The sequence below is a fragment of the Platalea leucorodia genome, assembly GCF_965183815.1.
Source record: "Platalea leucorodia genome assembly, chromosome: 9".
NCBI classification, from domain to species: domain Eukaryota; kingdom Metazoa; phylum Chordata; class Aves; order Pelecaniformes; family Threskiornithidae; genus Platalea; species Platalea leucorodia.
The window spans coordinates 48219598-48247202 of NC_138831.1; the positions used below are offsets into that span (position 1 = coordinate 48219598).

General features: G+C 46.9%; 1 protein-coding gene across 1 annotated transcript in view; it reads right to left on the bottom strand.

Moving 5' to 3' along the window:
- Nucleotides 1–4920: 4920 nt before the first annotated feature.
- Nucleotides 4921–27605, bottom strand: part of CHSY1 (chondroitin sulfate synthase 1) — a gene marked incomplete at its 5' end in the record, with an annotated part of 79304 nt that continues 56619 nt past the window's right edge. The window contains one exon of the mRNA XM_082321418.1: nucleotides 4921–8324. Within this exon, the coding sequence (XP_082177544.1) occupies nucleotides 6732–8324 (1593 nt within the window). The 3' untranslated portion in view covers nucleotides 4921–6731. The remainder of the gene's footprint in view (nucleotides 8325–27605) is intronic.

The following is a 27605-nucleotide window of genomic DNA, read 5'->3' on the forward strand; positions in this document are numbered from 1 at the left end:
GCTCTGCCCCCATGGCTGCAGCCAGTGGGGCTCCATGTGAGAACAGGACTGCTTAAATTGTGCCGAATTTTTCCAAAAAAGTAAACCTGCCTGGTCTCCTTGGGCAAATGCTGCCCAGCTCTGTTCCTACCCAGTTTTTGATGTCCTGGGAGGTGGCAGCAGCCATCAGGCAGCTCTGCACGCACGCCACGGCCCGTGGGGCGGAGGAAAGCAACAGTGGTGTGAAAACCAGCTCAGCTTTGCCTAAAAACCACCCTGAGAGCTTCAACTGAAGCCGGGAGCAGAGAAGCCCCCCGGGAGAGCCGCAGCGGGGAGCAGGGCCAGGCCCACAGCCAGAGGCAGCCCATCTCCATCCCTGCCCCCCTCCTGCCCCCCAGAAAACCCCAAAGGGAAGCCTAACCCCAAGGGTCCCACCGCACCGAGGGCTGGGGCAGCTCCAGCACAGGCTCCTGACACGGCTCACAGCTCCTCGCAGAAAAAGCAATTAAAAAATTCAATTTTTTTTTAAAAAAAAGGCCTTCCCCCCAAGGCTCACACTTCACCGCTTGCAGTTGGACACTAATTACCTTTGTGGTGTGGGGAGGTTGCATGAGAGCTGGCGGGGAGGGAAGGGAGCCTTTCGGTGCCCTCCAGCTTTTGCCCTTTTCTTTAAATCTTTTTAATTTAGGGGAAACTCAGTGCTGTGGGAGGGCTTTGGGGGGCCCAGCAGCACCCCCGGCTTTGGCAGCGTCCCGCTTGCTGCCATCGGGACGTGGGCGCGGGTCGGGAGGGAACCCTGGCAGCCACACCAAAACCTGTTTTCTTTGCCGGGGTCCGGCGGGCGCTGCCGGCCCCTTACAAGGACGTCGCCATCCCCACGGCGAGCTCCTGCGGCGGGGACCGAAACAAGCTGCAGGTGAGCATCTCGCTCGGTGCCCCCTCGGCTACCCTACAGCCAGGGGGAGCGGGGCGAGTTTTCGGACAGCCCAAGGTTGGGTTTTTTTGCAGATTTGGGCTCTGTGGAGCAGCACGGCGAACAGAGGGAACCTCCTGGTTTGCAGAGACGTCGCTGAGTGCAGGGGACCGGCCGAAGCCATCACCCACGTCTGGGTTTGCTCCTCTGGAGCAAGCGCCTCTGCTGCAGAGGCTGCCCTGGATGGGGCTCGGGATGGGGATGAGGATGAGGCAGGGATAGGGTTGGGGACAAGGCCAGGGACGGGGATGAGGATGGGGATAGGGCTGGAGATGACAATGAGGATGGGGATGAGGATGGGGCCAGGGATGCGGATGGGGATAGAGCCAGGGATGGTGATGAGGATGAGGATGAGGATGGGGACAGGGATAGAGATGATGAGGAGGATGGGGCCAGGGATACGGATGGGGATAGGCCCAGGGATGGTGCTGGGGGCTGAGCTGGCCTGGGGCAGGTGCTCAGCACCAGGGGAATCACAGAAGTGGTTTTTGGCAGTGGGCAGCCGGCCGGGGCACGCACCCGCCCTGCGAGGCTGCCCCTCTGCGGCAACGTGGGCTCCCCAGGGCCAAACGCTGCCCGCAGAGCCAACGCCGGCAAAGCAAACAGCCTTTATCTGCCCCGTATCGCAGCGCATTTGCTTTGCAAGTTTGTTTTATCACGGAATTACTTTGAACTGTGCCCTTTGTATGAGCCCTCTTATTGGAAAGTCAATAAAGCACAAAAGTGTTGTTATTTTTTTGTCTGTCTTTTCTAAAGAAACAGCAGGACCTGGGCAAAGTCCTCCCGGCACCCCCGGCCGCGCCGCTGGGACCCCCGATTTCCAAGACGCTTCGAGCCCAGCACGCTGGAAATGTTGGAGCCGATTCAGGTCAATTAAAGTTGAGGTTTTTATTGAATTAAAGTGTGAAAGTAAATACAGCCAGCCCAGTATTCGGTCTGTTATTTTTTTGATGTTAATTCAATTTTTTTCGCCCTGCTCATAAATGTGATTTAAAAGGTGGTAGAGATTCCTGGGCTGGAGGAGAGCCGGGAGATGGGTTTTGGAGCTTGGAAAGGATGCGGACGGGTTTCTTGCACCTGAGAAAGCGTCAGCAGCCGTTCGGACGTGAGGCATAAAAGTGCCTCTGGCAGCAGCCGCCGGGTGAAATCCCGTAAAAGGCTCGGGGAAGGAAAGCTCATGGATGCGGCTGCGCTGCAGCCCCAACGTGCCTCGGCTGGGGCGCCCAGGCCGTCTCCAAGGCGTCCCACGCCTGGGGGAGGAGATGGCCTTCGAGCTCAAACCAGGACCAAAAAAACCCCTGAATTTGCTCCAGTCAGCGCCATAACTCACGTTGCCGGCCTGCTGCTCTGCGGAGACTGCGGCCCCGGGCACAAAACCATTTGTTTAACCAGGTCCTAACGCGGGCAGCGTCCCAGCAGCCCAGACACCACCGCGTCCTGAAGCAGAGCAGAGGAGGGACCCTGGAAGCATCTTCCCCCGGCAAGGCGCTAACCTCCTCTCCATCTTTAATGCCTCTGAAGGATTTTCTTTTCAAAAAGCTCTGGAGTGAGGCTGGCTGTGCAAGCAGAGTATTTTTAGCAAGTATTCATGCGAAACGACTTAGGCTAATAATTTGCAATGTAAAGTTAGAGCTTCAACAAAAGCTCAGACTAAGCAGATTTAGAGTCAGCGGGACTTTCTTGCTGATTTTGCTGAAGGGAACCGTACCGCCAGGTCCGGGGAAGCTGCGAGGAGGCTGGGCCCGGTCACTGATTTTTCAGGGCAATAAAACCCCGCTGTGCCTAAAGGACGAAAACTTGAAATCCTTCCACGGGCTGTGACTCTGCAAAGTTACGTATAAATATTTAACCTGTAAATAGTCGCGTCGAGCACAACGGTCACGGAAAGTACCGCACCACCGAAAGTACCGCACCACCGAAAGTACCGCACCGCCTTTCCCGGAGCCGTGCTTTCCCCGCGTCCTTTGCCTCTTTTTGTTATCATTGATCCTTGAGCAAAGAAATGAGCTGCTGGGAGGGACGGGCTCTTGGAAAAGAGCGGTAATAAATCCAGCCCCACCGCGTTGCCTCTCCCTGAAGCTTCACGTGCAGTTTAACTCCAGTGACGGGTGAACAAAGAGCCAAGTGCAGACTCAAGACGCCCCAGCTCGAGGCTGGCGGTGACTTTTGGCCGCTCCCCCGGCAGCCCAGGGGACAACGCGGCTCCCCCCTCCGCCCCAAACGTCCCTGGGGACGGTCGCTGCCGGAGGAGCACCGGGGTGGGGACACGGGGCCGGGGAGCGAAGGTACCTGAAGGGCGAGGGTGGTGATGGGTCATCCCATCTGTGCTTCATACACGGTCCCTCAGCGTCACTGGTGGGAGGCTCACGAGTTCACGGTCTGTGCGGGACTGAGCTCGCACCCATGGGTGTCCGGAAAAGGTGGAAGGGTTTAAACCCAAGTGCTGAAGGGCTGCAAAGCTCTGCTTGGGCGGGAGTTTGGTTGGGGTGAGCCCGCCCGCGACCAGCACGGCGTCCGACGGGGGTTACATGCACTGCAAGGCCGAGGGAAAGAAGCGTCTCACATTTTTAATGGTTTTAATGAAGAAGAGAAGCATCGCGCTGTATAGCAAACCTCAGCGACGGACTCTCGGCCACCACGTTCTTCAGTGTCAGGATGCCACCATCTCATTTCCCCGTACCTTGTGTTTCTTCACGGACCAGAGGCAAACCCGCCCAGGTTTTCCAGCACCAGCTGGCTTCTCGGCATGAAGAAAACCTCTCCGAACCAAACCACCAGAGCAAACTGCGAATGAAACGTTCCAGCCCCAGAAGGGATTGGTGTCAGGGGCTGGGTTAGCGCTTGCCAGCCGATGACTTCCACCTGGTCAAGCTCCTTACAACTTGGGCAGCAAATACCGCTTATTTTAGTATAAAAAGGGTTTTATAAGGTTAGACTTTATCACAGACGGTTATAATTCAAAATTTAACTTTAACATGGATTACTTTTAAGTTGTGAGTCCATAAAATATGTGGTCAATTAAGATGCGGGGCCTCAAGCACTGCCTGCAAGCTTGGTGTAAAACTCGCTTTTAATGCTGCTGGGACAGGTTTGGTAACTGAATCAGAACTGCGGCAACTGAGCAAAAAAAACCCAATACCAGATGGGTGCTTTTCATTAAACGGCTTTTTCCATTTCCATGCATTCTGCTTTTACCGGCTGCTATGGGCTAAAAAAAGTCCTACATAATCATAAATGTTAATAAATACAGTATAAGTACAGGGCTTTTTTTCCCCCGTCTTTTGGTACAGTTCTTTAGGGTTCATATTCTTCAAGCTCTTTTCTGCAGCCACAAATACTAGTTGCCTTTTTTTTTTTTTTCTTTCCCTTGTGTGAAGAAACACTGCTGTAATCCCTAAGATTCTTGCTTTGGGACTTAATTTTTACACAAAAAAGGCTCACACCAATATCGAACAACTGTGATAAAACTGGCAGAGCTATTAGAAATAAGTGCTTGACACACTTAATAATTATTTTTACTGTGTTTTGAATACACAAAACATTACGAAATCACTCAGCCTTGTCATCGTATGCATTTTAACTGTATAGCTACGGATGTTTTCCGACAGCACAAGCACTTTTAATCTTTTCACGAGGAAGAAGTCACAGCTCATCAGCACGGGCCGCACCGGGAACGTGCACCAGAGTTGTCTGCCCTTTCCCCAGAGCCAAGGTACGTGGCGTTACGTTTATTCCGGGCCAAAACACACCACCGAGGTCAAAACCCTTGGTAAGAGGGAGATCCTTTTACCTGGATTTTACTTCCCAAAGCTGCTCTACCTTTGCGGCGGTGCCTATGCTGTGTGAAAAGATACGGACTGAGGCAGACGACATGAGGAGCTCCGATTGCAAAAAAAAAAAATCTTTATTGCATCTTAGAAGCAAGTCTTAAAAAAAAAAAAAAAAAAAAAAAAAGATTTTCCATGCACTGACTCCATCCAAGTACCTACATCCTTGGGACTGTCACCAAAAAACGATGAACATATTATAAGACATCGACTCTACACTAGTTGCAGTTCATATTCCATACACGTGTAAACAACGGTTATTTCTTCTACCGGAATAGCAATTACTCCATAAGATCCCTTCAAACGTGGCAACAACCTCAGCATCGGTTTTTCTCCGTTCCTTCACTAGTCTCCACTTCCCAAAGAGTAGGCAAAGTGGAACGGAGAGCAATGAGACGAAATGGTGCTGGAGGATACGATAGAAAAATATATTGTTCGCTGGTTTTTATTTTTTGTTTCTGCTGAGCAAGATATATTTACAGGTAGGTAGGTCCCAACAGATCATCTGCTTCAATGACAATGTCCATTCACTAAGTCTCAGTGTAAAGGGTTCCCTTTCTGGCTTTAAGGCACTTTATTTTGTATATTTTCTCTTACCTCGCTAGGTGTTAATTCACAGGGATCACACTTTCCTTGTATTCGGCCTCCCCATCCCCAGTTCCTCTTAGAATGCCAAAAACATTCCTAAGCTTACTGGAGTCATTCCAAAAATGTTAAAAGAAATTTGGGGAAAAAAGATCCATGAAAAAAATATTTTAGAAAGTAATCTTTGGAGATCATTTACTGCACGTATGATGTACACTACCTTATCAGTGAGAAGATGCAATACATTCCTAATATATATATATATATTTACACACACATATATATATATATATAATATTAAAATGACTAACAGATATTCAAGGAAAGGTCAAGAACCTAAAACAATGGATATTAAATAAATTAACGGTCTATCAGATACAGAAAAAAATAATCCCAAAATAAAACTAGTAATCAAACGTAATAATTGTTCCCATTAACATCACGTAACCGACCGAACAAAATTAATGCAATCAGGTGCAGTACACGCGGTATAGAAGATGTTTCAAAGTTCTCGTCAGGGATCTCTAATTGTTCGTTGCGTACTGTCGCTTTGCTGCAAGAGATTCGCATTTCCCGTCCTCTTCCCCTCCCTCCTCACGCTTCGGCGTTTCTTGATCGCATCGTCTCGGCTCTAGACAGGACAGCGGTTGAGGATAATACACAGAACCCACCACGGATTCTTAAAACACTACGTCCATATATGGACCAAATATAAAAGACAAAAATTTCTACAAGGACTAATCGGATAGCAGGTTGTGCTTACGTTCTTCCCTCCCTTGAAGTCGCCTGGCCATAATAAGTGGAAGTGTATTTTTAAACTGAAATAATCAGCCATCTGGAAAATAAAACCTCCGGCGATTAATACCCTTTATCATCGCCACACCGATTTGTTTTGTTCTAACGCAATTTAAAAAATAACGGCTATCCTTAACAAAAGAAGCAGAATCTTTGCACGGTAGCAGTCACAACAAAACATTTAGATACACCATTTTGTCACTTGGCTTGCACATTCAGGTCCCGATTTACAGAATCCCAGCAACGAAGACAGCAACGGAAAAGGTAGGAAACAATCTTTTGTTCATAAGGAAATTGTAATTCAAGTCAGATTTCCGCTGATCGGTCAGATAACTCTTAAACAATTCTTTTGTTTGAAGGCAAATATTGATCACAGTTTTGTTCAAAACCAAAAACACAACAACGAAAAAACCAACGGCCTTGTTCTTCTCAAAATGAGTGCTTTGTAAGAAAACAATGATGATTTCTAAAATATATCCTGTGTGGTCTTTTAAAAGTGAATTATCAAAAAACATTTTCCCAAAAATAAATTAGATAATTAAAAAAAAAGTCTTTTCCAGCATAGCTGGACATTAGGCTGTCCTCACTGAGCCATTAGTATTGCTGCTTTTCCCAAAATTTGGGTCATTTTTTTCAAACCATATTTCAGCCAGCTGTTGCGTGGACCCATAAGTTGAAGCTTTGGACCCCAAGCACATTTTATATTGTTTTGGATCAAGATTAGGGTCACAAAAAACAGGGTGATGCACATGGACCACTCCAATTTCTTGGCTTCGGAAAGTTTTTAAGCCAGCTTGAATGACTTTGTTAAATAGGTCTACGTCTTCAAGGCCCCAGCCTTGGATGGAGACATCAAAGCCACCTGCTCGAAGAAGATCACCTTTGTAAATACAGGTAATACCAAAGCCATAGTTCCTCCAGAAACCTGTTTTCTGGGTGAAGGCAAAATGATTGTCACTAGGAACTTTTCCACTATAAACAATCTTTGGATCATACTGGCTAAAAATGATGGGAAAGTATACTTGTTGACCCAAAACTGTATTGGCTCTACACCGCTGGAGAAATTCTGTGGTAAACACTAAGTCAACATCGCAGAAGAAAAGTAAAGACTCGTTCTGGAACTGAGAAGATCCGACTTCCAGAGCCAGTGCCCTCGAGAACTCCCCCGACACCGGTAAAACCTGCATGTCAGCCTTGGGGTATTTGGAGCGGTAATCTCTCATCAGCTCGATCTGCTTCGCTTTGTCAGGGTTGGAGTTGGAATTGAAAAGCAGGACAACCAGCTTGACGTTCTGGTTTGGAATGAGGCACGTCTTTTCAAAATTCCCCATGAACCTTGCGAACATGTCAAAACGTCCGGAGAGAGGAATCAGGATGTTGATCTTCTTGTCTTTGAGTTCCTTCCTCTCTACTTTTGATCGGCTGAGCTGGAAGGGAACAAACATCTTCAGCGAGTTGGAGAGGAAAGACAGGGATCCAGAATCCTGGTTGATTTTGCTGGCCAGCTCTTTGGCATCCATCTCTTCGTGCTCCATAAACTGGATCTTGCTGAACGTCTGCTGCAAGTACGCGTGCCTCCTGACGGGGACGGTCATCTTCTTCCCCTTGTGCTTTTTGTACAGAAGCAACAGGTCAAGAACGTACTCTGCTCCGTACATCGGATTTACTCTGCGATAGCCATACTGTATTTCCTTGAAATCTATGATCCTCCCCCGGGTCTTAGCATTGGCGTTGATCATTTCCATGACCTGCATAACAATGTCATCCAACGCTTCACGCTGAGAAGAGTCCATTCCTCTCCGAGGGGGCTGCCCGTCGGCACCCGAATACAAATACTTCCCTGTAAGAAACTCCCACTCCAAGATTTCTTCCCGGTGGCGGGGCTGGAATCGCATGAAGGAGGGTGGCATCCCCAGCTGCAGGTCATCTTTGTGGATTTCTGTATTGCTGTATTTGCTCATCAGGACAATTTCCCGGTGCAGCTGTACAGTCCGGTGGCGCAGCTCTGCTATCTTGCGGCTCAACATGTAGCTGTGAAGTCTGTACTGGTACGGGGGGTTCTTATTGGGGTGCAGCGTTATAGCTCTGTGTATTTTGCTGTTCCTCAGGTCTCGGATATAGCCTTTTTTGTTCTGCTCATAATTTTCATAAAACAGCTGCTGCATCTAGAAGAGAGAAAGGAGAAGTCAGAGTCTGGGCAGTGCTGTACTTGTGAAAGTTAGCCCCCGCAGCTCCCGCTGGGAGAAAATTCCTCCTTGCTCGCAGGGCCAGGCAGCTTTCTGAATAAGCTGTTCATGGTTTTAGGCACAGGTTGTAGCAATACCAGCTGCTAGTCAAGGAAATTAAGAGGATTATTCATTGTAAACTGGTAAAAGAAACATCTACCATGGATTTGGGATTACTACAGCCCGTTCTAGAGATATCACCGTCGGCCAAACAACTGAGCAGTAAGTAGACTGTAAGCTCATTTTTTCACAACAATACAGCATCACCAGGAAAAAACCCCCATGAAGCATTCACTACAAAACTCCTATTATTTTTCTGCCTTCCATGAGCTTTAACAACGATAATAATAATAATAATAATAAAGAACAATAAGAAAGGATGCCATATACATAGTAAGCAAGTATGACAACACCTTTTCTGTAACACCCAAATGCTGTTCAGGCATTAAAATCCAGCTTGCTGAACGTTTTAGTGAAGATGCTAAATATGTTACCTCAAGTGCTGCAATGCAAAGCCACAGTTCCGTCATTTTAAAATGTCAGTAGAAAGTAAAATGCACCTGAGACTCCTAGCAGCAGTTCCAGAAGGCAGGTAATACGGGATGCATACGTACGCTAGAATAAAAGCATCCTTAAAGTGGAAATTGCTATTTTGAAACAAGAAGATAGTGAGCTAAGATTGGATTCAGAAGCCTTACGGAAAGCCACAACTTCAGAAAAGCAGGCAAACCAGCTTTACAGTTTTCAGTAGGTCAGGCAGTAGCTGATATAACGAAAGGCGTGTGGGAACCAGGATGATAATGTGGAAAATAAGCTGAAAAAAAAATCCCAAGAGAAAAAAAACCCCTTGAGGCCGAAGTTATACACCAGCCTAGACAATGGACATTTAAAAACATCAGGGGCTGATTCTATGTCACAACACAAATGTCATCACCCTGCCATTGGAGCTGACACGACAGCTCCATTTGATATAGGATCCAATCTACGTTATTGGCAGCAGAATTTGCTGTAGGTAACACAGTCGATAAAGCACATGTAAAAAGGCTATAAAGATTAGCAAAGAGCTAAAATCCAAAACACGAACAGAAGAGAGAGTGACTCAAATATGATGGCAATTAAAGGGAGCACTAGAAGGAAAAACCACAGGCGCAGAAAGCCTCCCGTTAACAGACGGTGCGAGTGATGCTTCTACCAGCTGTTCAGACCCAGCAGAAGTCCTGTTTTATTAGGCCTTCAGTTGCATTTTTCCCATTATTGCGGACAGACATTGAATCTACGGGATAAACTTACACCTGGATTTAATTGCCGCTATCTTAACAAACCAGATGTGCGCATCCTGAAACCCGAAATTCAGCGTATCACTGTGGACAGCACAGGAGCAAGCTGCGCCTACTCGAAACGGCTCGCATGGATTTTAATCTGAACGAATGTAATTCATTTCAAAGGAGGGAGGGAGGGATTTCGGCCGGACTGAGAAAGAAAGGACATTTTTTTCATGGGTCATCACCAGTCCCCCACCCCCTCTCCTTTCCTGCTCAAGTTCAGCTCCTTGCCCACGCTCCCCCAAGTGATTCCTGCTGCTTTCCCGCTGTCGGTGAGCGATTCGGGCCAGAGGCTGCCTCTTATTAGGTAGATCCCATCCAGCAAGGCAGCCAAAGGAGAACATCTTGGCGATGGCCTCTTGGCAAGCCACAGACAAGCTGCCTGTCAAGACGTATATCCCTTTAGAAGTCATGCAAGATTTAAGAGTCCTATGGGCAGAGGTTAGCTGGTCTAATCCTGTGTTCAGCAGAGACTTATCCATACTGAACGAACCTCATGCTTTCCTGAGAAGCATGTTTTTCCACTCACCCAAAGACTGTTCTCCATTTGTATCCCCATATTGTTTCCTCTACTAGTAACGCTATTTTTTGTCCACTTTGAACCTTGCCGCTTCTGTTAAGGGCTCTAGGAGACCTCAGATCACACCCACTTACGGTCAGTCCTGTAAACACCATTTCTTACAATGGAGAGCTCACACAGCAAGAACAAGACCAGTCCAACACTGCAGGACCCACACGTATATTTTTACTGACTCCACTGATCTACCCTCTCTAACACAACACATATATATAGAACTAGAAGTATTAAATGCATATGGCAACAGGCTGGAGATTTCACTGACATTTTAACTACAATACAACTATAGGCACAGGCTTCCCCAAGAGTATTGCGACATTAGATAAAAATTCTTAAATCATGTCATTAGGCAACTATTATTTAAAGGAAAATTGACAACAGGACTTAATTTCAAATCTTCTTTTGAATTTATAAGAAAACAAAATCAAGACCATGCAGCCTGAATGCATTTACTCCAGAATGCATTTATTCCAAAACTGCCATCTAGGGCATTCTGAATTAGCTACGAGAGGAAACCATGAGAAGCAGCAAGGCTTTTAGATTACACAACGAAGTTTTAATAGAATACCGATGGGTAGGAAAATGTTATGAAACTTCCCAATGGAAGTTAAGATATGAAGGCTTAGCAAACGGCTCTAAATAAAATTAACAAGCGTATTTTAAAGCTCTGGCTTGCCACGCAGGAATAACCTCCTAGCTAGGCTGGTTAACTTCTGAACTTCTAATACTACTTCTCGCCTCTTCCAAAAACTAGCTAACTTTGAAAACTGAACTGAAAATAAAACATATCTCAGCAAGTCTTTACCGCTGCTTCAACGCAAAGCAATTCACAACTGAAACATCCATTAACAGCCACCTCGCTCCAGCCAAAAAGGTGACAACTGTAACGAACCCTGCGCTCCAGCCAACCCTGAGGTGCAACTAATGAGAAGCACTACAGTAGCCAGGCTTTTATATAATCCTATTTTTCAGAAGAATGACTTGCAAGGCTAGCACTTTCGTTGTTTTCCCTATGAAGTCTCCCCCTCTCCTACTCCAGCAACCCTCTTGTCTCCCTATTCAGCAAGCGGCAACAGGCGCGGGACGTGCCAGCATCCTGCGGCCCCGATGCCCCACCTAGGAACCGAGGTACGCTCCACGCCGGTATGAAGCACACCGAAGGGTATCGGAAGGGCTTAATCAGTTCACAGAGTATAATGACCTACCAACTATTTTTGCCCAGTGGCATGAAGCACTGTAAATGAAGTCCAAGTGGCCAGCAGCCATCAGAGCAATTTAACCCTTCCTGGGCCGAGGCGCCTGTGGACACTGACCCAATGCTGCAGAAGCACTGCGATGCCCATGGGCTTTCCTTCATGCTAAGGAGCCCACGTGCATCGCATTTTCTCAGCCACATCTACAAAACTTGAAAGAAAGGAGCACTTCCCTCCATACAGTTTGACAGCTCCACCAACATTAATCCATTTAAATCATTAAGGCAGCGCTAGTCTTCAGCATTGGGTTTGATCACTAACAAGGGCAATGTCCGACTATCACTCATCACTGCTAATGTAGTTTCTACCTCATTTTGGGCCCAAAACACTATGCTAAATATTACCTATTAGCACACACGGGCTTTTGACTCCACACAATACTGGAAAGCCCTAAGGAAGACAAAAAATCATAATTACCTCTTGTGTACCTCATTAATAGAGATTGGAGGGTGGGAGAAGACAACAGAGAAATTTATTTGTAATTTCTCTCTGTAATTTCTCTGTTCCTCCCACGTAGCAGCCATTAAACACAGACGCGGGGAGCAACGCAAGCACGTCTAACAGACATTACGTGCGAACTTCCCCAAGCCTGTTTCCAGATTCTCGTGAGTTGAACTCTTGCAAACTCTTCTTTTAGTGAAACAGGTTTTTCTATGATTCTTTTCAAAAAAGGAACCTTTCATGGATATTAATTTTGCAATGATTATATTCTAAGCAAGCTTTATTCTAGTGCAGAGCACTGAGAGTGTAGGGATACAAAGAAGAGCTACTCTTTATTGACCACTATTTACTCTAGACCTGTTGAAGCCTTAAAAACCCTAATGTTCCCCAAACCATTAGAGACTGAATGTTTAACCTGTGGTACAGCTGTTGTGGGCACTACTGGCTCGTGTCCAAAAGACCAACTGAAAGGAGAGAGTGTTATGTTCTTCGTTTTAAATGAAGAACTCTTTTGCAGGCCAAAAAAAGTGTACTGGAGAAAATGGACTTTAAAAATAAGACCAGTTTATGCAGAAACTGGCCCGCAGCCACGGATTAGCCCCTGAGGGCTTTCTCTCACAGCTCCAAATTGTACTACCACAGCCCAGAAAATGCAGCCCCACAAGCCTCATGAAAAGCAATCGTGGACAAGACATGTTGTATGGCAGGCTTCGAAATGCCCAAGATGTGCTTTAAATACAAAGCCAAACTAATTAAAAGCTCGAAAGATGGCTAACGTCACCTAGCGCATGAGCACCTCATTTGGGAGGAGATGAGCACGTAGGTCCCTCTCCACAGCTGGTGCAGAGCTCTTCTCCTACGGGAGCAACGCGGCTGCCGGGACAGCCCTTACCCTGCCCCACAGCTCTGTGCCAGAACTATGCTTGGCCCCATCTCCTCCCCACTCCTCCTTCCCGAGATGCAGCCGTAGCGGTGCAAGGGGGCAGCTCCTCTTGGTTGGTGGAAATGAAATGAAAGATGGTTTGCAGCCACATCCCAAGTAACTGTATGAAATAACTGTAGCTGTACTAACACAGCTTTGCCACTTTGGAGTGATTAACCAAAACAGATCACTAGTTTTCTGGGTTTTAAATCACCAATATAGCTAAATTCATAAAATATTTTGCATGTAGACCCAATGGAAAGGAGCAGTGGGTCTTCCTTTACTGCTGACTTGCCTGTGGTGGAGGGGGAGACTGTAGTGACCTCCCTGGATATGACTCTGTGTATGCAGGGTTCTTATGAACGATGATCTTTCTGTTTTAAATCCCGGTGCTTTACGTGTGATCCCACAGCTAACCACTGACATGACTGAAGTTGCTCCTGGGCAGACTTATCGTGGTGGAGACAAACAGGGGGAAGGGATGGATAAACACTCATCTCCAGTGAACTCAGCCACTCGTTCGTCCCTGTAACCTCCCCAGTTGCCACTCCAGGAAAGGACGCAGGAGACGCCGCTCGGCGCTGGGAGATCAGACGTCCCTCTCGGCTGACAAGTGAAGCCCTGAGCCCTGGAGCATGATTAAATGATGCAATCCCTCACACGAGTTACTTCTCACACAAATTTCATGATGTACCACTGGTTTGCATTTGCTTTGTTTCATAAATTAAAGAGGGTCAAAAAAATCAGCTGGACATCCCGAACAGCCAGTACTCAAAATTTCCATAGCAGACTGCTAGAGAAGCAGAGGCAGACCCAGCTGTGATATACTGTGACCTCTGAGTGCAATAACTCCAGGCATGCTCTGAAGCAAGAAGTTTATTTTGTACAACGCAACTGCCTCTTCTTATACGATACTGAGTGAAACAGCGCCTGGCTCACTCGAGAGCCTCGCAGTGCCTTCTGCGCTGCTCTCCTCTCCAAAGTATTCGAGAAAGGAAGCCAAGTATCTAAGGCAAGTTTCAAGCACAGCAAACTCAAGGTCATTGAATTCCCAAGGAATCTGTGAATTAGGAGTTACTGCTGGAGTTCAATCTTTTGTTAACAATACCAAGTAGCTGTTTAATTAAACAACTGTCCTTCTCCCAATCCTTTCTTGCTTAAGCAAGCAGAAGAGCTTAAAAATTACTTATTCATTTACAGTTTCTCAAACCAAGTAGCCTTTAAAGTATTCCCAGCTTGGCAATAGAAAGAAGAAAATCTGCAAAAATGAATGTGTCTTCAAAACGGGCACCGTGTACTTCACCTCTGACCTTGAGCTTGACGATCTCATTGCCCAAAACCTACACGTGGGAGCAATCCGCAGCACTTGGAAACTAACTGAGATCCTCCAGCTACGAAGCAGAGAACTTCCCTCCGCCTGGCCCTGCATTAAACGGAGCTTCATCCTCCTGGTCTAAACAAGGATACAGGATCCTGGTCTCCTCTTAGTCATGAAACGAGGATTCCTTCCTCTAGTCTCCCTTATTTTGGATAAGGGGGACAAGTTGAAGCTGTGTAAAGAGAAGAAAGACTAGTGCAATCGCCTAATGCTCTCAGAAGAAGATAGTCGCTCATTTAGTGAAACGTCCTTCCTCTTGGGTGCATCTGACACACCAACTACACAGGTGCCATCGTGCACACCGTAAAGCCTGGAACTGCTTCTCTAGAGATGTGGATTTATGTTTTTAAAGCATAAACCAGAATATAACCCGAAAACATGTTGTACCTTGGAGTAACCAGATAAAACAGAATATGCCGTTCTAGGACATTTAGATTTAACTGTGCAAACCTCAGGAGAGCTGGATGCAATTACAGGGTATGCTTCCAAAAGGTTCTGATTTAACAGAAACAAAAACAAACGAAACACCATTAAATATTAACAAATGTTCTATCCTACGGCTATTAAAGAAGCAGAACATCATAGGTGCTAATGACTAATTATCATTGCCATTGCTTGAGAAAGCGTGCTCAAAAATTTGTTTCTAGCATAATTTCCGAATTACGAGTACTGGTGCAAACTGCTGGTCTGCACATGGCTCTCCCTTGCTCAAGTTAAGGCTTTGACCCACAGGGCAAATGATTCAGCTCTCCCTCTCCAGCAGAGAGGGACTGCCTCTGTCCCAGATCCAAACAAAACCAGGAATACAGTGAACGCTGCAGATTTGTTCATTTAAAGGCCAGACTCAGGGATGATGCCAAATTACTTGCCCACCGAATATACTGCGTCTCAGGATTTCTTTCCTTGTTGTCAACTCCACACTTTTAGACTCTGCAGCACAGGCAGAGTGCAAGAAAAACTTGGTTTTCATTATGAATTTCAACAGGCCCATGAAAGAAAGAGACGCAGCCTTGGAAGTCTGTGTCTGCTCTTTCTCATGCAAAGTGTTAAGATTTCAGAGGAGCAGCACATGACCCTTGGAGGGTAGCTTCTCGGAGATGATGAGCAGAAAGCTTCTGACACCCTGGCAAATATTTTTTTGCACGCTGGAAACAGAGTTAGCGGGATGCAGTCTCCTCTGAGCAGAGACTACAGAAGAGAAGACCTCTTCCGGACTGCTGTGTGATTTTCCACCATGTGTTTTCAAGAGGCAGTAATGTAATCATTTAGAAATACTTTTGTCCATGGAATTCAAAGATTCCTATTTGGGGGCTACTTTCCACAGCCAGTGGTTTTGTAGGAGTTGCGAGCCATGATGGATGATGAGATTTTTTGGTCCCAAAACACTTGGCAAGGCCACCACAAGCTGCTGCTTACAGGGGGGTGGAGAAGAAACCCTCTGCTTGGAGAAGCTTCAGCTGCAGCCTCGGCATCCATACATCATCTCAGCATCAGTCCAACATCAGAAATAAAGCCGAAGCAGCGCAGCCTCTCTGCCAGGCTGGCTGGGGACAGCAGGGATTTTGTGGCACACACCAGACCAGGTCTCCAGGTCTCTGACAAAACCAGATTCTGCAAGAACCCTGGGGGAAGGATCGGCGCCGGTGGGTCCGGCTGCAGGATCCAGCCCCTTCAGCCTTGCCCACATCACCAGCACAGCTTCGTTTTGATGCAAGGTGTTTCAGGACCCCCCACCCCTGAGCAGGTACACGGTGCCCTACATGGAGACAATGTCACGGGAACAGGTCCCGGGCTGAAGGACAGTACTGAAGCAGTCACATCAGCGCAATCTAATCTCTCTGAGTCTTCACAGGAGATTACTGTGAATTTAATTAGGCAAAGATTTGGCCTCACAATAGCTACTGCTGCAGTTCTTCCCTGCGTGTAAAAAGGTGGGGGTGTATTTTAAAAAACAGATTCATTTTCAAGACTTCTGGCACTTCCAGCTTAAGCAGCACTGTTTTAGATGAGGAGGAACACAGCTCCCTTCTTTATGGCAACAGGCCATGCTTGCTGTTTCTGATCCCTCGTGAAGACTCGTGGCAGGAATAGATCTTTTGGAAAGGGGTGAGAGGGGAGCTGGGAACGCTGAATAAAATCCCCAAGAGAAGGCCAGCTGCTGAACTGCCTGTGTCAAAGCTGCAGCCCTTCGAACCTGCAGTGCCAGTTACAGCCTCAAAGTGACAGAGCATCTTTCATAACTGCATTTAGAAATCTGCCTGCTTTCCTAACAACTGATCGTAAAACCACTTCTCTGCCAGCAGCATCAGTATTGGCTAATGAAAATTGACAGAAAACTGGGAATATATTAGATTTCTGATTTCTCCGCTAGCGAGCCCTCCTCCCAGCTGCCACAACAGCTGCTCTCGTGGGTGCCGCTGCGTTGTGCCTCTGCCAGCTGGAAAAAGGGACGTTGTTCAGGACACACTCTTGAAACCTTAGCCCCTTCCAAATCGGTGCTGACCTGTCCCTGGGAGGTGGCAGCTGCACACCACCTCATGCTGGCGGAGATGTCTGAAACACAGAACAAGCCAGCATTTAAATAAACTCTGACAGTGGGCTCATTCCATCCACTTGGCCTCGCCGGATCCACGTGGACACCCTGGATCAATGCTCAGCTCACCAGTGTCGCCTGGTTTGCAACAGCACAAAGGACAAGCTGACGGCTGAATCACTGTGGTGTTAACCAGATGGCACAGCCACCTCTCTCCTCCGGGCCTGGAGTTTAACGAGTACTCCAACATGGTGCTCACTAACTGCTTTTTCCAGGGTCATACTGAAGACACCCAATACTTAAGGTGATTTAACACCCACAACCTTTTAGCAAAAAGGGCATGCAGCAACTCTGAGCTTGCAGGTGATGGGGAACTCCATGGGGATGCAGCTGACTTCTTTCACATGAAAAGTACCCCTATCTGACAGCCAGCCCTGTTAGTAATTTGGCACAGTTTGAAGGCCGCTGGCCATCCTGAGTGTCCCCGCCACCCCTCCAGCTCAGCAAGCTTAGGAAGAGCCACTGTGGCTGAGCACAAGGCACCAGGGCCTGTGATTAACTATATATCAGCCCCTCAAAAGCAGAAAGCCTTCCAGCGAGGACCATGATCTCCCTCCGCTTGCCGCAGCAAGGCTGCCTGCCTTTGCTGGCTGCTGCTGGAGGCTGGCCTGCTCCGAACGGCAGCACGAGGCAGCCCTGGGTCTCCTGCCCGGGACTGGTGTCAGCAGGACGCCCCTCCGAGGCATCCAGCAACGAAGCGGGAACTCACTCCACCATCCTCTGGCTGCTTCTCCTAAATTAATCTGGATTTAAAAGAACATCTCCTTTTATTCCTGTTGGTGGAAAATAAGAACAAGCTATGAGTTCCTTACAAACTCCCCAGAACCAGTGCCCAATACAGACATAACATTCGGATAGTTTTACTGCTCCTCTTCCACCAGCCTGCGAGCTCAGATCAATTCTTCAGCTTCAATCTGGCTTTTCAGCCAGAGCCACCATTTCTGGAGCTGGTTTGAAGACCATCTACAAGGGCCTGGACTCAATCACCAGCTTGCTTCACACGGGGAGCAGCGCAGGATGACAGCTTCCAGGGTTCACTAAAGCTGCAGAGCATTGTTCTGAAGTGTGCGTTTTAAACGCGTGCACATTTTTCTTTTTGCCAAAAGAATTGTTTAATAATTGCTCAGAGGAGGGGAGGGAAATAAAGCCACAAACCCTTGTTCTATGTGGAGAAGCCACATGTTTCAGTCGGCCCATGAGGATCCTACAGCTGAGCCCTGGCCCTGGGATAACACAGCTTTAGTAGGCTGCGATGGTAAAGAACATCGTGCCATAACGCTGCTGCTGCAGATAGAGTTTCCACAGTGAGATGCCATGATTGCAAAAGTGTTCTTCTTGCACTCGTATCATTACCACACAGGACTTAAAGCCTGCCCACTGTTCTGTGCTGAGTTTAAAAGCAAAACCTGCCCTTTGTCTCATTGCTGGAAAACATATGTACACCGTCCAATGTAGACGTGGCACTGCCAAAACCGTAAGATGACAAGATACGTGCAATACACAGTAGTTTGGTTATAAAAGAAACAGCTCCTTGATCAACAGGGGGATAAGCAGAGGAAGCTTGCTCATTCAGAGGGCTGACAAGCTCTCAAGAACTTGACTTTCATGCCCTGTACATCAAAAGTCCCATAAATTGTGCATTAATAGCTCTAACTAAAAAGTTCACCTATTTTTATTACTTGCTTCGCTGAAGCACAAGGGATAACATATTTAAAATAAGGCATGATTTAGGAGAAAGTAGCGATTTACTAATGCAAATTAAAGCCTCATTTTGATAGGGTTCGCAGGTTGGGTGCAGATTCAACACCCCAGAAAGAGAAGTGGTGAAAGAAGAGAAAAGCGGTGAAAGAAGAGAAAAGCGGTGAAAGAAGAGAAAAGCAGTGAAAGAAGGGAAGAACGCCGCTGCACGTGCACAGGTTTGGGACCAGCCCATTCCTCTGCAGTTTCATGTATGCTCTGAGCTAGCAGAAAGGCAAGATCTTTCTCCGCAGCCACAGCTTTTATTGTCCTCCTGTCAGTGGAACAACTTTCTCATTATTAAAACGAGCTGTCAGGCAGACTGGCATTTCCCTCCTCGCGGTGTCCAAGTAAGCCCGTTCGTTCAAATATGGTTAAAAATTTCACATAGTGTCGCTGGCTAACTGTATATGGTCTGAGGTTTTCTGGAAGTTTGCTGTCTGGCACAGTTTGGAAAAGTAACAAGCAGTGTAACTCTGCAGCGCTCTGTAACCAAGTGCCTCTTGCATTACACACGGTCTGTCAAACCAAGGGGCTCACCTCCGAGCGGGTCTGTTTAAGCTTCGCTGATGTACGCCATCCGTCATCTGGCTTTGACAAAAACAATATGCAACTGTTGCTTTTGTAAGGCCCTAAATTAAAGCTGGAGATGCGGACACAGATAAACCCAGTTATGCTGAATGTAAATCCATTAGCCATCACTAGAAATGTAAAGGAAAAAAAAGACATTAAACACTGCCTGCAATATTCCCAAGCTTGCTGGAGGATTTGCTATTCACACAACACACTGAACTCCCTTTTGAACATCAGCCATGCACACATGAAGAGCTTTTTGGTCCTTTCCTAGGATTTTCTTCATTCCTCTGCCTCCAACCTGGAGGACCCCTCGTTCTGCTGGTTGCGACCAAGCTGCCGCAGGTGCAGTTTCAAGGGAGCAGACCCGGCTCCAAAACTTGTGCCCATTACCTGCAGCCACCGCTGCTCAGTCCCTCCATCCCTCCAGCAGCCGGCGAGTCTCCGCTCGCACCTAGCTAGTGCTTTCTTTCTCTTCCCCCCCCTTGAAGGCTGCAGCCCCTCTGGAGTTGGAAACTGGTCAGCCTGGAGGTATTTTAACATTTTCATTAGTGACTTTCCCCATCAACACTTTTCTCTCATCTGGGAGACAGGGGCAATGGGAGGAGCATGGAAACATGGAGATCTTCTGGGTGGGTTTGGCCGCTGGGTTAAAGTCCCATTGCTTTGGGAAACCTTCTGGGTGCTTGATGCTCCTGAGCACAACAGAGACAGGCAGGGAGGGAGGAAAAGCCATTGCTGAGAAAGCAGAAGCAGCTTTAGCCAACAGATGGAGAAGGCTGGTGGAGTTAGCAGCTTCGTTCACCAAACAGCGATGCCTTGTCTTCTTATGACCCATTTTTAGTTGTTGATCGAGGACATTTCAGGGATTTGACTCATGAATAGCAAATGACTTATGCTGGGTTTGCCAAAAAGCCTTCTCCTTGCTGCAGGAAGGCAGGGCTGCTTTGAAGTAGCTCCTGAACCAAGACAATTTACAGCCTGACAGTTTAAAGCTGCATTGAAACGGGTACTCGTTTCCTCGGGGCGTTATAAATCGCCGCGGTTCAGACACAGGCGGGCCACTGGCCCGGGAGGGCAGGGTGCATGGATGGGGACTGTGTTCTTCTGCTGTCCCACGAAGGCACGTCCACGAGGGAGCCAGAGCCCTTCAATGGGGCTTTCAGAGGGACACACAGGACTACTTTCTGCTGCATTTTCCTTAGTACTCTTTGAGATATACTTGTATCATCTGAACTGCAGGTTGTTCCCGAGTTCAGTGCGGTTTTGAGCTGGAGCTAATACGGGCTCTGACATGAACCCGATGAGCAAATAGGTGTGCTCCCAACTCACAGCCGACAGCAGGCTTTAAAACCGCTACTGAGAGCAAGTTTTTGCGAACAGGCTCAGCTGGCGGCAGAGGGACGCGTTCCCCATTGCTGACTCAGCCCCGGGAGCAGCACCTTGTGTCAGAAAGCAAGGTGGGCACTGACATAGTATTTGCATCTTAAAATAGCAGTACCGTTCAGCACAGCTCATCTGGCAGGGCCTGGAGGCACCCAGAGAGCTCAGGCTGGGAGGAAGGCTCTCACGCCGCTCAAGGACATCTGCCAAGGACATATTCTGTAGCAACAACCTGATTTGGGATGCCAAATCCAGCATTATCAGTATTTTTCTCTAAAGCCTACAGAAAGAGCTATGCATGTACCCCAGGATTCTCCCCCCACATTTCATGGCTGTTTTGCCCATCGCTCTTTGGGGTTTTTTAAATCAAAGAGCCAGCAGGTCAGCGTGCAGGGTGCTAGACCACGCTTTTCATCAAGCCGTGCCTCTCCGGCCTTTGCCTCGCCTTGATGCGAAGGCCAAAGTCAAATACAATCCACCCACCCAAACCAGATGTTAGAAACCTGTCTCTCTCTTCAGCTGTCCTCTGAGGTCTGGCCTCCTGTCAAACGCCCAAAGGGATAGTTTTCTTTTTTATTTTTAAGGCAATGATAATATGTTCAAAGGCTTTTTTCTGTTTGGAGAAGGCAAATCTACACCTGGTCCAGAACTGCTTCAGTACGCACCAGCAAATAACAACCCTCTGTCTCTGAGGGAAGTTTGACCTCTTGACTTGCAAAATAGATGTTTTCTTCCTTAACAGAAATTTTAACAGCTAATTCAGTAGTGCCACAGGAACACAGGTGACAAATCTAGCCCAATCTATTCAGCGTGACATCTTTTTATTCAGCAAACTGTCAAAAGAGAACTTTTATTTTCCCCTCTGGTATGACATTTGTTTCTACAAGCCTTTAAGCCAGAAGAATGCAGAGATGATCTGCTGGGCATTTTGCTCTCCAGGGAAACAGTGCACCATTACAGATTTGCCCACAGATAAAAAAGAGGGGAGCAAAGGGTGGGCAAAGAGAGAGGGAGAGAGTAGAAGGGAGAAGGCACAACGGCAACCAGAAGAGGCAAGCTTGCAGCACCACTGTGTCATCTTATAGTACTTTTTAAGCAAGATGTTCCTTTTGGGTACTTTATGTCCCAAAAAACCCCTAAAACGTAACAGCAGTCTGTGTTGCGCAAAGATGAAAGATGGAAAGCATTATGCTAACCTTAAAATGTAGCTCGGGGGCCTGGTGCATCACGGACTGTTTAGTATTAGCATTATCCAGAAAGGCACTGAAAAATGCATTGCAGGATATTGAAGAAATCTATATCCGGATATTAAAACTAGTATTCAGTAAACTGCTAGGAGTGACTATCACAATATGGTCAGACCACAAACTTAATGAAGCCTAGAAAATAAAGCACCATGACTAATTTGAAGCACATTAAAAGAAATCACATACAAACTCCACCAAATCCATCAACTCAGAAAGGATACTCCTTTGCCTTACTTAGGACGGGTGAGGAGACAGACACATGTGATTTACACAACATGTTGTATTGCTCATTGCTTCATGTTGATTTTCAACAAAAGTACTGCTTGTTCTTGAGGTCTGGGATTTCACACTTGGAGGATTTCTAAGAAAAATGTTTTACAGCTGGAACCAAGGTGATGTGGCCCAAACCCGAAGACCCAGCACACTCGGCGCCTGCCTGCTGCTGCCTTCCCATTACACAAAGCAGTGTCCTCTTTGGCAGCAAGGACGAGTGTCCAGGTTTTAGGACCCACTAGCAGAGCAATAGCATTATCTTAGCAAATGTAGCATGTTATTTGCAATGAGTCAAGAAGTAAGTCAAAGCAAGTCTTCCTGGCCCTGAAAGCCCAGCTTCAGGCTCCTCGAAGGTTGTTTTTTTCTGTGGTGTAGCCCTCCTGTCCACTTTGAATGGGAAAGAAACCACCCGACTCATTAAATGTCAGCTTCTCCATTTTGTCTAAGGGCTAAAATACATTGGGAAAGTAAAACAACCCCACAACATCAAAAAGCACACCTCAAAAACCAACCCTATCCAAAACACCCTTCTCATCTTCATCCTTCAGACAACTCACACTCGGTACTAACTGAGGCTGGAAACTGTCCTGGAAGGACATTTACCTGAGCTGCTCTGCTCTGGTTTTGCTTTATGTTCCACAGAAGAACAACTAGACAGGCTTCAGATGGGTCACGGGCATGAGAAAGCGTGCAGTAACAACAGCGGATGACTTGCTCAAGGCAGCAGTCGGAGCTTTATGAGCTGCAAGGGATCATACAGCAGCTCCGCACAGATACCATGTTAGATAGGAGGTTGTGTGATAAATGCCAGCCTGGAAATTTCCTTATAGGAAAAGGGATATACTGAAGACTTGAAAATAGCAGCAGACAGTAAGGGGTCATAGTTTATGAGAGCAGTTGGAACTACCGCTAATAATTTGTGCCCTGAGTGCTGCAAAACGCCAGGTAGAGTGAACTATGTGAACTCACCAAGATGCAGGTTTGCACCAATTCATGTCATTGCTGAATGATGTCAAATCCAAATGTCAAATCCACTCCACTGGTGAGTTAGCCAGCTCCATATTAGGTTTCTTTCTTCACTTGCAAGTTACAGAAACCATTAGCCTGACATAATGGCTAGGGTTTTAATAGCACGAATCTTTTGGTCATAACCATGAAGAAAAAAAAATAATAATCTGTAAGCCTCAGTGGCAAACAAAAGAATGTAATCTTTATTCTCTTGCCCACTAAATAATTATGCTTACATCATGCTAAAATAAAAGTCCACGTTGTGCTTTCTGCTATTAAAAATACAAGGAAAAGATCAAACTGTCCATATATATGGAATTATAAATCCAAGCCATATATAACCCAGACCAAAGTATGTAATCAGGACATAACAAATGGAGTTTAATACTCAGAGGAAACCACAGCTCTGGAAGACATTTAAAGGAATATTTCCATTTTCCTAGGCACTATATCAGGTTCTTGGCCAGACATTTTTGATTGCGCTGTACTAAAAATATAGTCCTAGTTTCAGAAGACAAAAATTTTAGAAGCATGACGAAATGTGAAAGGTAATTGCAATGCACCGCTGAGCTATTTCATTACATTATCTAACATCTTTAAACAGTAGATTAGCTCACAGTGCAAACATTCTGGTTTCCCTGATGTTTAAGTCCTGGCATCGATACAAGCGGCAGAAACAACCGTGCCCGAAGATTGGGGAGTGGTGCTAGCGAGCTTCTGGAGCAGGTTTCCTCGGCAGAACGGGCAACGCTTTCCATCCAAGAACTATGTGGAAGAGCTACAGCCCCTTTGTAAATGCAGTCCGGGAAGATGGCTGGGAGAGGTGTGTGATCACTTGCCAAGCCCTCCTTAGCAAAACTGAAATGGCCAAACGGTTACGGGCATCGCATGGGTTCCGCTGCAGACATAAAACTGAAGGGAGCCGATACGAAAAGCTGTCGGAGGGCCTGCCGGAGCCCTCAGCCCCACAGAGCACGCTCGCCGGTGGTCGAGAACTGCCTCCCCCCTTACCTTCCTTCATTTAATCCTAACTTCTTTATCTTTCCAGAAAGAGAGGGCACAGTATTAAGGTGATCATGTCTTAAGAACTAAGGCTGCCCCAAATGAGAGATATTTAATTCTTGAGAAAAGGTAAAAAGCACAATTAGAAACAGCAACTGTGGCTATAACAGAAGGGACTCCCTTGAGTCAAATCCAGTTGGTGGCCGGTCACCAGTGGTGTTCCCCAGGGCTCAGTGTTGGGGCCGGTCCTGTTCAATATCTTCATTGATCTGGACGAGGGGATCGAGTACACCCTCAGTCAGTTTGCAGATGACACCAAGCTGGGTGGAAGCGTCGATCTGCTGGAGGGCAGGGAGGCCCTGCAGAGGGACCTGGCCAGGCTGGGTCGTTGGGCCGGGACCAACTGTATGAGATTCAACAAGGCTCAGTGCCGGGTCCTGCACTTGGGTCACAACAACCCCAGGCACTGCTGCAGGCTGGGGGAGGAGTGGCTGGAGAGCTGCCTGGTGGAAAAGGACCTGGGGGTGTTGGTTGACAGCCTCCTGAACATGAGCCAGCAGTGTGCTCAGGTGGCCAAGGCCAATGGCATCCTGGCTTGTATCAAGAATAGTGTGGCCAGCAGGACCAGGGAGGTGATGGTGCCCCTGTACTCGGCACTGGTGAGGCCGCCCCTTGAGTACTGTGTTCAGTGTTGGGCCCCTCACTACAAGAAGGACATGGAGGGGCTGGAGCGTGGCCAGAGAAGGGCAACGAAGCTGGTGAAGGGTCTGGAGCACAAGGCTGGTGAGGAGCAGCTGAGGGAGCTGGGGGTGCTCAGCCTGGAGAAGAGGAGGCTGAGGGGAGACCTTGTTGCTCTCTACCACTGCCTGAAAGGAGGCTGTAGCAAGGTGGGGGTTGGTCTCTTCTCCCAAGTAACAAGCGATAGGACAAGAGGAAACGGCCTCAAGCTGCGACAGGGGAGGTTTAGGTTGGATATTAGGAAAAACTTCTTCACTGAAAGGGTAGTCAGGCACTGGGACAGGCTGCCCAGGGAAGTGGTTGAGTCTCTATCCCTGGAAGTATTTAAAAGCCAGGTAGACATGGTGCTTGAGGACATGGTTTAGTGGTGGACTTGGCAGTGATAGGTTAACGGTTGGACTCCATGATCTTAAGGGTCTTTTCCAACCTTAACGATTCTACGATACACCTGCAACAAATAACACACTTCAGGGGATGAGATTTGCACTATACAAATCCCTGTTTACCTAGGAAATCCGCATTTACAATGGCTGCGGTTACTTTTTCCTTCTGCTCTCTTTGCCCTCCCACCTGTTACAACAAGAAGTGGCGGGAGCCCTCCTGCAGCCGCTCCGTTATTCACGGCTACTTTCCCTTCCTCTTCACTCTCTGGCTGGGAAGTCCAAGAAATGGATCTAGTTATCGGACAAAAAGCAGGGAGACAAGCATTAGTCTCCGCTTATTGAGGGAAAGAAGAATCACTAAACAAACTTCTGTTTCCTTTGTGCGGCCAGGCTCAAAAATTAAATAACTGCTCCCCTCCTTAAGCGCAGGGTAAACTTCTAGGGAACCCGCACGCAGGCGGATCCAGCATGGCGTGGGACGCAGGGAATGAGCAAACATCTCTCAAGAAAGGAAAATGGAGGAGAAACATCAAGGTCTTTAGTTAAAAGTACACAGTAGCTATATGTTGCTACCATCTAGTATACGATATTGCAGTTTATTGCTCTATAAAAGCCAGTTTTAATCCTGGAGGCTGTCTTCAAGCAGCAATTTAAATGTAGGGTTTCAAACATGATACACAAAACTGAAGACTCATTTTAGACAAGATGGAATGAATTGTATTTCGAATGTTATTTTTCTAAAAATGTACAGTCTGCCACAAAAACTAGTCAGAAAAACTACATCCAGAATACGAGGTGTCAATGGTCAAGCGTATCCTCATTAGAGGGTGGCCAAGTGATATTTATTTAAAGTGTTATGCACTATGAATTAAACATTTATTTTGTATCACCCAGTAAAATATGTGAACCTCATTTTGGCAGCTGTGCAAATTCTACCCCGACTGCATTGACGACTGACTGTACTTCCTTTGACTTTCATACAGTCTCTCTTCTCGTTTTAAGAGAAAAACCTAGAAATCAAGAATGCCAAAAATGCAAACATTCGTGGATCAGCCCACAGTATGCAAAAGGAGGATGAAAGCAGATCACCCCTCAAGACATCATCTTTATTAAGGTTGCAGATGGAATTACAGTGTGATAATTTAAGTCTTCGAAGACTTGGCAACCTCATCCTGTAAGAGTGACTCCTCTAAAAGATCTGGGAACACAGACCTTCTGCTCCTGGATCGGTGGCTTAAACAGGGACTATATTAAACATAACCTTGGAGATCTGACCATCGGTTCCTTCTCCCCCTAAGGAGAGAAGGGGCCTCACAGATTTTGGCCAGATACCCCCCACAGATCCTCCTGCCCAAGGTGGCTAAAGCTAGAGATGACAGCCTGCAAGAAACTCATGTCAGCCTGCTATTAATATTTACCCAGTCTGAGAAGTGTTTTGGCATGGTTTTAACAGGATTGCAAGATTTATTCCATTTCAAATGCTCTTTGGACCATAAAGCAGAGCAGTGCTGCCGTGTGTCACTGTTTTGTTGAATCAGCAGTAGAAACATGCCACTTTTTCTACCTCGGAACAGGCTTGGAGGGCAGAATTAGCCTCCGCTACCCGAGGGACCGCGACGGCAGATGACAAACTAGTCGATAGAAAAACTCTTAACAAGAGAAACTGAAATAGAAGCTGTTGACACCTACTTCTCTTGGGCAAAGCAAATTCAAAAGGCACGTTGTGACAGACCAACATTGCTTCAGCGCCTGTGGTACAAAAGAATTGTCACCACATGTACTGCCCATTGTAGGGTGGTTTATGATGAAGCAGGAGTAACGGGGTGGGACGTTCTTAAAAAGCACAGGAATGGGAAAGAGAGGGTTGCAAGCAGGACTGCTGGGATTTGCTTTGTTTTCTTTAATTGAACGGGCATTAGCTTAAGAAGAAAAGGCATTTACAAAGGCCAAGCCACAATTTGAACACTAGGTGTTGGTAGTTACTAGCTGACAATAGGGAAATGGGGTTTCATTATTGATTTAAAGGTGTAATGAGATCCAAGAGCTGAAAACAGGGGCACCACACTGTCAAAGCGGCTAAACTTTTGAACAGCTTCACCAAAATGGAGAAAGTGGGCAAGATAATACACTACTGCCCAACTACTCAGACTTCAAAATTCGATTAAAAACCTTTTGTTTTTTAATACACTTTATTTAAAGTTTCTGGGAGCTGCTGCACAGCCTCTGTGCACAGAGCATCCCGGCTGCTTAGATGTGACCATCCTGTCTGGCCCTGAACCCGCAAATTCTCTGTATAGCTCATTACTTTACGCAATTGCCTTTATCTTGCTCAGCTTGTTCCTACCGCTCACAGCCCTGTGTTAATAAACCTTTATTACTACATCTGATATT